We start from the raw sequence: 12,380 nt of genomic DNA, 5'->3' as shown, positions 1-12,380 counted from the left end.
GGAATAGAGACTTTACAAATAAAAGCAGGGGATTGGGATTCCATTGCTGTCATTTTATATGTATATGGTTACAATTATTTACGCTCCCAATGTGCTTATGATGTAGCACCCGGTGGATCTTTAGCTAGCGTGTATCATCTTACGAGAATACAATATGGTATAGATAATCCAGAAGAAGTCTGCATAAAAGTCTTTGCCCAAAAGGATAATCCTAGAATTCCGTCTGTCTTCTGGATTTGGAGAAGTGCCGATTTTCAAGAACGCGAATCTTATGATATGGTGGGAATCTCTTATGATAATCATCCGCGCCTTAAACGTATCCTAATGCCTGAAAGTTGGATAGGCTGGCCCTTACGTAAGGATTATATAACCCCCAATTTTTATGAAATACAAGATGCTCATTGAATGATAAGAAATTCATGCTCACTTATACAACACAACTCCAGATTTTATTCAAGTCAAGGAATATTTTTAGGTTCTTTTCCTAGATGAAACGGAATACCTATTTATAATTAATTCCTAATTATACAAAAGCATTCCAGATAGACTGAGCAAAAAAAGGGTTTCATTTGGATTCCCCTATTTTGAAAATCGCATATTAATTTCCTTCATATGAACAGAAAAATAGGATGACTCAAAGAAGTTCTCTACCAGGAACTTTGTACCGCGCACATTACTTAGCACAACTAGGAAAATAAGATAAGATAAAGATAAGCAAGACTAAAAAAATATTCGTCGGAATAGCGGAATACAAAATTAAGAAACGCAAAAAAATAAAGGGGAATCTCACCCCCTTCTTTATCATAAAGAAAAGATATATTTTAAAACTTCTTTAAAAAGAAGTGCCTCTATATTTATATTATAGATTTATCCACTTAGATGAATAAATATTATTAATGAATATGTATCACAATCCATCTCGAGGTATTTGGATCAATACCTATTCGGTGGATCTTTTTTTTTCTCTGCCAGGAACCAGATTTGAACTGGTGACACGAGGATTTTCAGTCCTCTGCTCTACCAACTGAGCTATCCTGACCTTTTCTTGTGCATCATCCTAGTAGAGTATTTGTATCTATGTCAATTAAAAGGACTAAAAATTAATTAAAGTATTTCAAATTTAAAATTTGAAAATGGGGGGGTAGTCCTATGCATTGTGCATGGTTTACTTAAATAAAACTTAAAAATAGAGTGAATAACCAAGATTTCTTGCCGATACTCTAATAAAAAAGAAATCTATTCAATGAATAGGATAAGATCCATTGAGTTCTCTTCGCATTCCTTTGTGAAAGAGTAGAATGAGAAAGCTAATGAATCTTAAACCCATTGCATTGATAAAAAGAAAAAAAAAAGAGGATAAATAATAATAATATAGTATAGTTAGGGAATAAAAGAGGATTTGGGGATAGAGGGACTTGAACCCTCACAACTTATAAAGTCGACGGATTTTCCTTTTACTAGAAATTTCATTGTTGTCAGTATTGACATGTAGAATGGGACTCTCTCTTTGTCCTCGTCCGATTAATCCACTTTTTTAAAGATCTCGAAAACTTTGAATTTGAATTGAAGAATTTGATTATTCAATATTCGATTGGAGTGGATTCACAATAATGAAAAAAAAAATTATGATATGAGTTTTTTATTTCATAATCATTATCATTTCTAATTTCATTTTTAAAAAAGATAAAGAACCTATATTATAATTATAATATAATATGAGTTCTGTGATTAATCGTTTGCTATGTCAGTATCTATACGTGTTTATTAAATGTATAAGGTATAAAACCCCTCTTTCTCTAATTTAGAATTAGAAGGAATTCCACTAACAACACAACGTAATTAACTCGATTCGTTAGAACAGCTTCCATTGAGTCTCTGCACCTATCCTTTTCCTTTGTATTCTAGTTCGAGAACCCCTTGTTTTCTCAAAACACGGATTTGGCTCAGGATTGCCCTTTTTTAATTCCAGGGTTTCTCTGAATTTGGAAGTTACCACTTAGCAGGTTTCCATACCAAGGCTCAATACAATCAAGTCCGTAGCGTCTACCGATTTCGCCATATCCCCATTTCCCTCTTCTTTGAGACCAGGATTCCTTGTGTAATTTCATCCATCTCTTAGTTTTTTTTTTGAATCATTGAGTTCATCACTCAACGTAGTCTAGCAGTTCAGTTCGACTCTATTTGAGAGACCTCGCTTGCTTATTGCAATTCAGAATTGAATTGATTCTATCCTTGATGTATTTGCAATTCAATCCGAATCAATATATCCAAAAGTTTTTATCTCCCCCACCTCCCGTCTTACTTTTTTATAGTATTCAAAATTATACTATAACGCTTGATATTTATTCTTTTTTTCTAATCAGAATTAGCAATTTTATTTACTCTGACTCTATGTTCCCCTTAGTGAAATATTAATCCTCAAATTATTAACAAATAATAAAGTCTATAATGATCAAATGAAAATACCAATAAATTCTATAATTTTATTTTTTAATATCCTATAGTTAAGCATATCAAGCTAACTTTATCTTTAAGAAGTTTTAGTATTTTTTTATTTTGATAAGTATAACTTCAAATTTAGAACTAGTTAATAGCTAAGATTAATAACTAATATCTGAGATTTTACGGATTTCCTATACTATACCTATTTCTATTTGTTACACTATTTCCGTTATGTAAGCCCACTTAGCTCAGAGGTTAGAGCATCGCATTTGTAATGCGAGGGTCATCGGTTCAAATCCGATAGTCGGCTTTTTTTTTCTCTATCGATGTTCTACGAACAAGAATCTCTTTTTTTCCGAATTAAATGGAGAATCCAGGATCTTTTATGTTTTTTACCTTACAATTTTGCTAGATACAAAACAATAAAATAAATAATATATATACAAAAAATAAAGATTTTGATGAAATTCCATTTTTTTGGGTACTTTAGTTGATTTTACTCTGTTTATCCTGTAGTTTAATTCAGTTTTAATTTCGATGTATTCTGTAATGTAAATACAATGAAATTAATTGTGTAAAATGAAATTTCAATAAAATAAAAAAAGGAGTCTTCATGTCTCGTTATCGAGGACCTCGTTTAAAAAAAATACGCCGTCTGGGAGCTTTACCAAGACCCACTAGAAAAACACCTAAATCCGGAAGTAATCTTAAAAAAAATTCAATTCTGGGAAAAAGGAGCAATATCGTATTCGTCTTCAAGAAAAACAGAAATTGCGTTTTCATTATGGTCTGACAGAACGACAATTACTTAGATATGTACATATCGCTGGAAAAGCAAAAAGGTCAACAGGCCAGGTTTTACTACAATTACTTGAAATGCGTTTGGATAATATCCTTTTTCGATTGGGTATGGCTTCAACCATTCCTGGGGCCCGCCAATTAGTCAACCATAGACATATTTTAGTTAATGGTCGTATAGTCAATATACCAAGTTTTCGTTGCAAACCCCGAGATATTATTACTACGAAAGATAACCAAAGATCAAAAGGTCGAACTACCATAATATCTAGAAATGTAGATCTTAAACTAGAAAGGCTTTTTTGGATGGAAAAACTCTGACTTCCTAGTTTTAGTTAGTAGAAACCTAATTGGTTAAAATTCCGTCCAGTAAAACGGAAGAATTATAAATTTCTAAAATGATAGATAGGAATATAGCGAATAAAGCCATTGCGATCCCCATAAAAGGAGTAGTCCCCCAACCCGGGGCGACTTTCCCATATTCCGAATTCAAGGGTGTCAGTAAACTACCTGCACCAGTTCGTTTTGGCCTAGGTTTAGAACTATCTTCAACGGTTTGTGTAGCCATAAATTCTATTTAATCATTGGTGTTGACTTTGTATACTATTCCGTTGTAGTTGTAAATACACGATCTTTTCGTAGATCCATTGTAATCTTGAAATTCTATAAAAATGGAAACAGCAACTTTAGTCGCCATCTCCATATCTGGTTTACTTGTAAGCTTTACTGGGTATGCCTTATATACCGCGTTTGGGCAACCCTCTCAACAATTAAGAGATCCATTCGAAGAACACGGAGACTAATTTAAGTAAGAAGTCTCCCAGATAGGGGGACTTCTTACTTAAATGAAATTATTTTATTCTTTTAGTTGGAGTTGGTGGAACCTTAGGTGGTTCTCGGAAGAAGATAGCGAAAAAAATTATCCCTAAAGTCGAAACTAAAAGGAACGTATAAACCAATGCTTCCATAGATTCGATCCTGGTTTATTTACAATTATAACTTCCACACCTATTCATTTGTCATTTGGGAGAATTTCCCATATAAAGAAAGAAAAAGAGTCAAAGAAAGGATGGGAGATGTTTCCCATGTCAAATCAAAAAAGAGAGGTGAAAGATACTATAACAATGTGTATCAGACTGCCTGTTTCCTTGTAGTTGGATCTCCCACTTTTTGGAATGTTCCAAATTCCACTTGAGCATCCAAATCTGGATCAATACCAGCAAAAACATCTCGGAACAATGTTCTAGCGCCATGCCAAATGTGTCCGAAAAAGAAGAGCAAAGCAAAGGTAGCATGACCAAAAGTGAACCAACCCCTTGGACTGCTGCGAAAAACACCATCAGATTTCAAAGTAGCCCGGTCTAATTCAAAAATTTCCCCTAATTGAGAACGCCTCGCATATTTTTTTACAGTAGCAGGATCAGAATAACTTACTCCATTAAGTTCGCCACCATAGAACTCCACCGTTACACCTACTTGTTCAACACTATATTTGGATTCTGCTCTTCTAAAAGGAAGTCTGCTCTAACAATTCCCTCCTCATCTACCAAAACAACCGGAAATGTTTCAAAAAAAGTAGGCATACGGCGTACAAAAAGCTCACGTCCTTCTTTATCTCTAAAGACGGGATGTCCTAACAATCCAACGGCTATTCCATCCCCATTGTCCATTGAGCCTGCTCTGAATAATCCCCCTTTTGCCGGATTATTACCAATATAATCATAAAAGGCTAATTTTTCGGGAATTTTAGACCAAGCTTCTGATAAACTAAGATTTTCGGCTAAACCATTGCTAACTCTTCGATATATTTCTTGCTGAAAGTATCCCTGATCCCACTGATAACGAGTAGGCCCAAATAATTCGATTGGGGTCGTTGCTGACCCATACCACATAGTTCCAGCAACTACGAAAGCTGCAAAAAAACAGCAGCGATACTACTGGAAAGTACAGTTTCAATATTGCCCATACGTAATCCTTTATATAGACGTTGAGGCGGACGGACACTAAGATGGAATAAGCCCGCTAATATACCCAATGTACCCGCAGCAATATGATGAGAAGCTATTCCCCCCGGAACAAAAGGATCAAAACCTTCTGCACCCCACGCTGGATTTACAGCTTGTACTTTTCCAGTTAGTCCATAAGGATCGGATACCCATATCCCAGGACCATACAAACCCGTTACATGAAATGCCCCAAAGCCAAAGCAAGCCACCCCTGCAAGAAATAAATGAATTCCAAAGATCTTGGGCAAATCCAAAGAGGGTTTTCCCGTCCGCTCATCAAAGAATATTTCTAGGTCCCAATATACCCAATGCCAGATCGCTGCCAAGAAACACAAGCCAGAAAACACAATATGCGTACCTGCCACACCTTCATAACTCCAAATACCCGGATTTGTTACAGTTCCTCCTGAAATACTCCAACCACCCCACGAATCCGTTATTCCTAAACGAGTCATGAAGGGAATTACGAACATACCTTGTCTCCACATTAGATCCAGAACAGGATCAGAGGGATCAAAAACTGCTAATTCGTATAAAGCCATTGAGCCAGCCCAACCAGAAACTAGAGCTGTGTGCATTATATGCACCGCAAGCAATCGACCCGGATCATTCAATACGACAGTATGAACACGATACCAAGGCAAACCCATGGAAATACCCCTTTAGCAAAGAAAAATAGACACGATGTCGCTTTATTTTATCGCATTGAAAAAGACTATCCATATCCTATGTACCTAACCCTTCTAGGGGATTCTGTGTCAGAAAGTGCGAATATTTATTTCATTCCATTAAAAATAAGAAGCCAATTCTGTTCATAAGAAGAAAGATAAGCAGATCTATTCTATACTCGATAAGTGCCAATATGCAATGGGTAACTTGGCCAATTTGGAAAAAACAAAGAATAGATCGCTACCCCTCTTTGTTTAGCATTCGAATCACCCATTCCTTTTTCTTTATTCAATCTGTCTTACATTCCTTATATGTATAACCTTTCAATCTACGTATTAATAGAATCTATAGTATTCATATAGAATAAGAATAAAAATTAAGACAATAAACTGCGGATTCTTTCTTTCTGTTCCATTCTTACGTTTCCATATTAAAGTGTGGTTTTCTTACTTAAATTTAATAATATTAATCTAATATGCCCATTGGTGTTCCAAAAGTACCTTACCGGATTCCTGGAGATGAAGAAGCGACTTGGGTTGACTTATACAATGTTATGTATCGAGAAAGGACACTTTTTTTAGGTCAAGAGATTCGTTGCGAGATCACGAATCATATTACAGGTCTCATGGTATATCTGAGTATAGAAGATGGAATTAGTGATATTTTTTGTTTATAAACTCCCCAGGCGGGTGGCTAATCTCAGGAATGGCTATTTTTGATACGATGCAAACGGTGACACCAGATATATATACAATATGCCTCGGAATAGCCGCCTCCATGGCGTCCTTCATTCTGCTTGGAGGAGAACCCACCAAGCGTATAGCATTCCCTCACGCGAGGATTATGCTTCACCAACCTGCTAGTGCTTATTATCGGGCAAGGACACCAGAATTTTTACTAGAAGTAGAAGAGTTACACAAAGTTCGCGAAATGATCACAAGGGTTTATGCAGTAAGAACAGGCAAGCCTTTTTGGGTTGTATCCAAAGACATGGAAAGGGATGTTTTTATGTCAGCAGACGAAGCCAAAGCTTATGGACTTGTCGATATTGTAGGGGATGAAATGATTGACAAGCACTGCGATACTGATCCAGTGTGGTTTCCAGAAATGTTTAAGGATTGGTAGTGTCCGGATTTCTTGTAAAGTTATTTCACAGCTAAATTCGTGTTTTCCTCGATTTAATAGAAAATAGAAAGACTTCATGATGAGCAATCATCAGGTTAAGATGGATCTAAACCAATCCATTTTTTTCTATATACATACAACATGCCGACGGTTAAACAACTTATTAGAAACGCAAGACAGCCAATACGAAATGCTCGAAAAACGGCCGCGCTTAAAGGATGCCCTCAGCGTCGAGGAACATGTGCTAGGGTGTATGTGCGACTCGTTCAGATCATGACTTCAAACAAATATTAAAAAAATTGAAGTATCCATGATTAGTACCAATGAATAGGATATAGCTTCTCTATCCTAGATTTCTATGGTATATGGAATTTATGGTTTCCTTTGGTGCAAATCCAATTATCTAAATTGGAAATAAGAAGCAATTCTCCCATTGGTAGCAAATGGTTATCCATTAAGCGGAGGAAATAGTAATAAAAAGAAAAAGGCTTATGCTCCTTTATCTTAAAAGAACGGACTAACAGGGTCAGCTACTTAGCCAACTTTCATAATTAAATACCGTCACTGTATGGATAACTCTTATTGTGAAAAGAGCTATTTACTCTATAATGGATAGGTAGAGCCAAAGAATGTGGACTATACAAGTTCGCAATACCTTTTGATGAAAGAAAGGGCTCCGGTGTATAGAGAGGGCCTCACCGTTTAAAAGGGAACCATAGAAACGATGGAACCCACTATTTTTTTTAGTATTATTAGAATGAATTTGTTATTTCGTATAGAAATAACTGAACGGAGTGGAATAAAAAATCGTGGTTGGGAAGGTTACTATAGCAAAAGCCATTGGAATTAATATTTTATATATCGGAATAATTAGTTTTGTTATTAATGAGAAAAAGGGTGGCTAAAAGAAGAGAAATCATTAGTTATTCATTAAGGTTAATTTGATTCAATGACCAGAGTTCCGCGAGGATATATAGCCCGGAGACGACGAACAAAAATGCGTTCATTTGCCTCAAACTTTAGAGGGGCTCATTTAAGACTTAATCGAATGATTACCCAACAGGTAAAAAGAGCTTTTGTTTCCTCTCATCGAGATAGAGGTAGGCAAAAGAGGGATTTTCGTCGTTTGTGGATCACTCGGATAAACGCAGCAACGCGGGTATATAAAGTATTCGATAGTTATAGTAAATTAATACACAACCTGTACAAGAAGAAATTGATTCTTAATCGTAAAATGCTTGCACAAGTAGCTGTATCAAATCCAAATAATCTTTACACGATTTCCAATAAAATAAAGATCATCAATTAAAGGTATAAATAAAGTAATATACTGGAATAATAAAAGATGAATTCCCGGAGAGGGAACTCCGGGAAGATACAATAAATTAAGATTAAGTGGTAGGAATCAACGAGCTGGATTACTTTCTTTATAATATATATAGGTCTGGCCCTTTCGAATTCGAATAAAACATCAACAATCGGAACTTAAGTTCCGGTTGTTGTTTCTTAAATTTTGGTTGTTTTTTCTTAAGTTTCGATTGGAATTGTACTTTTGCGTTAATTGAGGAATATGTCTATTTTTTCTGGGTCTAGAACCTGTAATTATTGAAATTGACTGGGCTTGAAATTGCTTTTCGTTCTCATAGTTACGAAACGGTAAGAAAGATAAAATACGAGCCTGTTTTATAGCAAGAGTAATTAATCGTTGTTGTTTCAAGGTTAATCTATTTATTCGTCTCGATAATATTTTTCCTTGTTCACTAATAAATCTATTAATTAAACTCATGTTTCTATAATCAATTCGATCTCCCGGGCCAATCCGGGGACGCCTACGAAAAGGTTGTTTAGATTTACGAAAAGGTTGCTTGAATTTACGAAAAGTTTGCTTGGATTTACGAAAGGGTTGCTTGGATTTATTAAAAGATTGCTTGGATTTACTAAAGGGTTGCTTAGATTTAAGAAAAGGTTGTTTAGATGTATACATGATTTATTCCTTATTTAAAATTTGAAAATTTGAAAATTCACTTCTTTATTTTATTAATTTAGGATCCAGAAGAAGTAGTTTTTCTTTGATCCATATCTTATTTGATTCATATTATAGTATATGAATACCCTCTATACATATGAAATAATATCTACCGGAAATCAGATGAGTTGATTTGTATTTTGTATTCTATACTATGTTTTCTTTATATATTAAATATGAAGTTCTTACTCTTTCTGTTGTTTGGAAAGATCGAACACACGATGTTCCTATTTCTTTATTTCGTGATGAGTCGTATGCTTGCGACAATAACGACAAAATTTTTTGAATTCTAATTGTCCGGGTGTATTGTGGCGATTCTTTTGAGTACTATATCTAGAAATCCCCGTCGATTCCTCATTGGCACCTTTTCGAACACAACTGATGCATTCCAAAATAACTCTGATTCTAACATCTTTTCCCTTGGCCATGAACCTCCTTTTCTTTTTGGATTGACTTAACTTAATTCTTCTACTTATTCTTTTATTCTTCTATTTTGAATCCGAAGAAGAAGAATAAAATTCATTAGAATAATTTTTTTTATTCTTAAATTAAGTAATAAAAAATAGAGAAATAATTAAAGAATACAATCCTTGTCGAATTAGCAAAGATTTTGGTTCGAAATCCTTTCATTTAATTAGCCAGCCCCACCTTTTCTATGCTCTGATTTCTGAGGCCTTATTTAGCTTGGGTACCCCTTTAAATTGAATTTCTATTTTCAAAAATGGGGTTTACAAAATTTTTAATGACTCTGAGGTTCAACCCAATCCATCTTTTCTTTCTTTTTCCTTCCGATACTAAAAAAAGATTGAAAAGGATCAAATTTTGTCATATCACGAAGAAATCTATCCCTCCCGTAGCAATAACTAGAATTAAAAAAAAAGGGAATGACAAAGCATCTGGGAATAAACGATTAATTTCTATCAATAAACCTGCTAAAGCACCAAACCATAGAGTACTTAGCACGGGTGCTACAGAGAGATATGTTTTTATATCCCGCATTGAAAATCCTCCTTCCTTGTTGGAATACATATATGATCATAAACTCTTCCCCAAGATTGTTATGCTATATATAAAATGAACCATATCGACGAAATTTTCCTATCCCTAAAAAAGAAAAAGATGACCCCTTCTTCCTATATATTAGCAAGGAAAAGTAATCCTTCTTTTATAGGCGAAATTATATTGGATTTTATATGTATATAATTCCTTAATTATATGAGACCAAAAAGAATAAATGACACGAGGGTTCTATATATAGATAGAGAAAGAAAGAAGAAGAAAATAGAAAGAAGAAGAAAATTATGATGTGGAAAAGAAGACAGGAATTGTGTACAATGGCATTGTACAACAATTTAATTTGGAAAAGGGATGTAGCGCAGCTTGGTAGCGCGTTTATTTTGGGTACAAAATGTCACAGGTTCAAATCCTGTCATCCCTACCTATTACTTCTTTCTTCTTTATAGGCAGTAGCGACGAGATCAATTAAAGTAAAGTGGGTATAACTTGAATTTGTGGAGACTATACGTACGTGAGATACATTAGGAATAGAAAAAGATTTTCTTTTTGAATGAATGAAAGCGCTCTTAGTTCAGTTCGGTAGAACGCGGGTCTCCAAAACCCGATGTCGTAGGTTCAAATCCTACAGAGCGTGATTCCATCTATTTTATGTCGAAGCAGAGTAAAATAACTTAACAAAATTGAATTGTAACTCCAATTTCAATTTCACCTCCTCTCTGGTCTGGAGGAGGTCAATCAAAAAAAAATGACTCAATCAAAGATCCAACTGATCCCCACGCCTGTATTGCAAATACGCAGTCACGAATAATCCCGCTAAAGTAATAGGAATTAGGCCTAAGACGATTCCAAATAGAAAAACTTCAATCATTTCGATTTGTTCGAGGGGATAAAAAAAGAGGTACGATCTATCCCTAAATAGTACTCTAAATTATCCACGAATCTCAATGACCAAGAAAAGAATTCCTAATTAGTCTGGAAAAGAGTCGTAGAATGCCAGGAATCCCAAAGAAAGATTTTTCTTTTCTGAATTATAATTATTCAGTCAATTCAAATAAGGCGTATCTTGTTCAAGCCAATAAATAGAGCTGGGGTTATAGTTAAAGCAGCCAGTAGAAAACCAAAATAACTAGTTAAAGTAAGCATGAAAGAGTTAAATTCCATTTATTTATTTTTACTACACTACATATGTTGGTAAAGCATTTACCTAAGTTATGGAAAATTCAGAATTCATCAGTTATTTTAGATAATACTAAAAAACAAGGTAGAGTAAGATACAGAAGTGTAAAAGAAAGTGGATTCATCAGATGATACATGAGTCCCTAATTCCGAATCAAGAGATTTGTTGTGGAATTTGTCAATTGAGTAAAGTAATAATATTAAGAACTAGATCATCTAACCCCATTGAATTTCATTTTTTCATTCAATTTTCAGGGAAATTTTTGAATAAGAGATAAATAAACAATTGAATTTGAAAAAAAAAACTTCTTTCTATTTTGGATAATTTCTTTTTCAATAGGACCCTCTTTTTGGAGTGAACGATCGAATATTCCCCTATTCCTTCTTATTTTAACTGATTGTATTCCATATGGAATAAGAGGAGAACAAAAGCATTCCACGACCTGCCAAGGGGCTGTTAAAAAAAAAAAAAAGCTCTTCCTTGAATTTACTTTATTTTTATTCCTTTTTCGAACTCCAACCAAAGTAGATTCGAAGACGAGTCACTTCAATTATCCTTTTAAGTTCTATTCTATCTTCTGTCTTTCCCTATTTCATCTCGTAAAGTTCCGCGCTCGCAGTTTGGTCAAGAAAGTTAGACCTAATCCAACAAACAATACAAGGATGAATTACGAATTATGAAAGGATAGATTTCACATATACTTGTCCTTGTATTGTGTCAGTATGAGAATATCCTTCCTAAATTATTTATCCAAACCTATTGATCATTAACTTAGATTTTCCCAAGATTTTGGCTGCTATTCCGAATTACTCTATTATTCCGAAGCCAATGAAAAGTAAGTAGAACCTACAAAAATGGGGTTTTCTATTGATGCCTTGAATAACATATAGCTTACCTATAGACAAAAAAAATAAAAAAGTAATTATGTTTCGGAACCAGGCAAAACCAGATTGCTGTGCCATAGGAAGGATAGCTATACTAATTCGGTATACTCAAAATACACCTTTGGTACAAAATTGACAATCTCACAAGGATGAAATATCAGTAATTTTCTATTTACTGGTCGATCCCATCTTTTACGGAATCAATTCCTTTTTTGAATGTACAAAAATTTTGGGAG

The 12,380-nt window shown here is 34.5% G+C and overlaps 1 protein-coding gene and 4 non-coding genes across 5 annotated transcripts in view; 4 read left to right on the top strand and 1 right to left on the bottom strand.

Moving 5' to 3' along the window:
- Window positions 1-966: 966 nt before the first annotated feature.
- Window positions 967-1,039, bottom strand: TRNAF-GAA (transfer RNA phenylalanine (anticodon GAA)). The gene has a single exon. It is a non-coding gene; the product is annotated as a tRNA-Phe (tRNA).
- A 1,640-nt stretch (window positions 1,040-2,679) lies between these two features.
- On the top strand, window positions 2,680-2,752 carry TRNAT-UGU (transfer RNA threonine (anticodon UGU)). Its single transcript has one exon. It is a non-coding gene; the product is annotated as a tRNA-Thr (tRNA).
- A 1,342-nt stretch (window positions 2,753-4,094) lies between these two features.
- The window catches only part of LOC109746557 (eukaryotic initiation factor 4A-III homolog B), a 102,894-nt gene continuing 94,608 nt past the window's right edge, over window positions 4,095-12,380 (top strand). Inside the window, exon 1 of the mRNA XM_073509452.1 lies at window positions 4,095-6,117. Within this exon, the coding sequence (XP_073365553.1) occupies window positions 6,109-6,117 (9 nt within the window). The 5' untranslated portion in view covers window positions 4,095-6,108. The remainder of the gene's footprint in view (window positions 6,118-12,380) is intronic.
- TRNAP-UGG (transfer RNA proline (anticodon UGG)) lies at window positions 10,431-10,504 on the top strand. Its single transcript has one exon. It is a non-coding gene; the product is annotated as a tRNA-Pro (tRNA).
- TRNAW-CCA (transfer RNA tryptophan (anticodon CCA)) lies at window positions 10,644-10,717 on the top strand. The gene has a single exon. It is a non-coding gene; the product is annotated as a tRNA-Trp (tRNA).

This window comes from Aegilops tauschii, chromosome 2, assembly GCF_002575655.3.
Source record: "Aegilops tauschii subsp. strangulata cultivar AL8/78 chromosome 2, Aet v6.0, whole genome shotgun sequence".
Lineage (NCBI taxonomy): Eukaryota > Viridiplantae > Streptophyta > Magnoliopsida > Poales > Poaceae > Aegilops > Aegilops tauschii.
The sequence above is the reverse complement of the archived record's forward strand: the minus strand, read 5'-3'. Positions and strand labels throughout refer to the sequence as shown.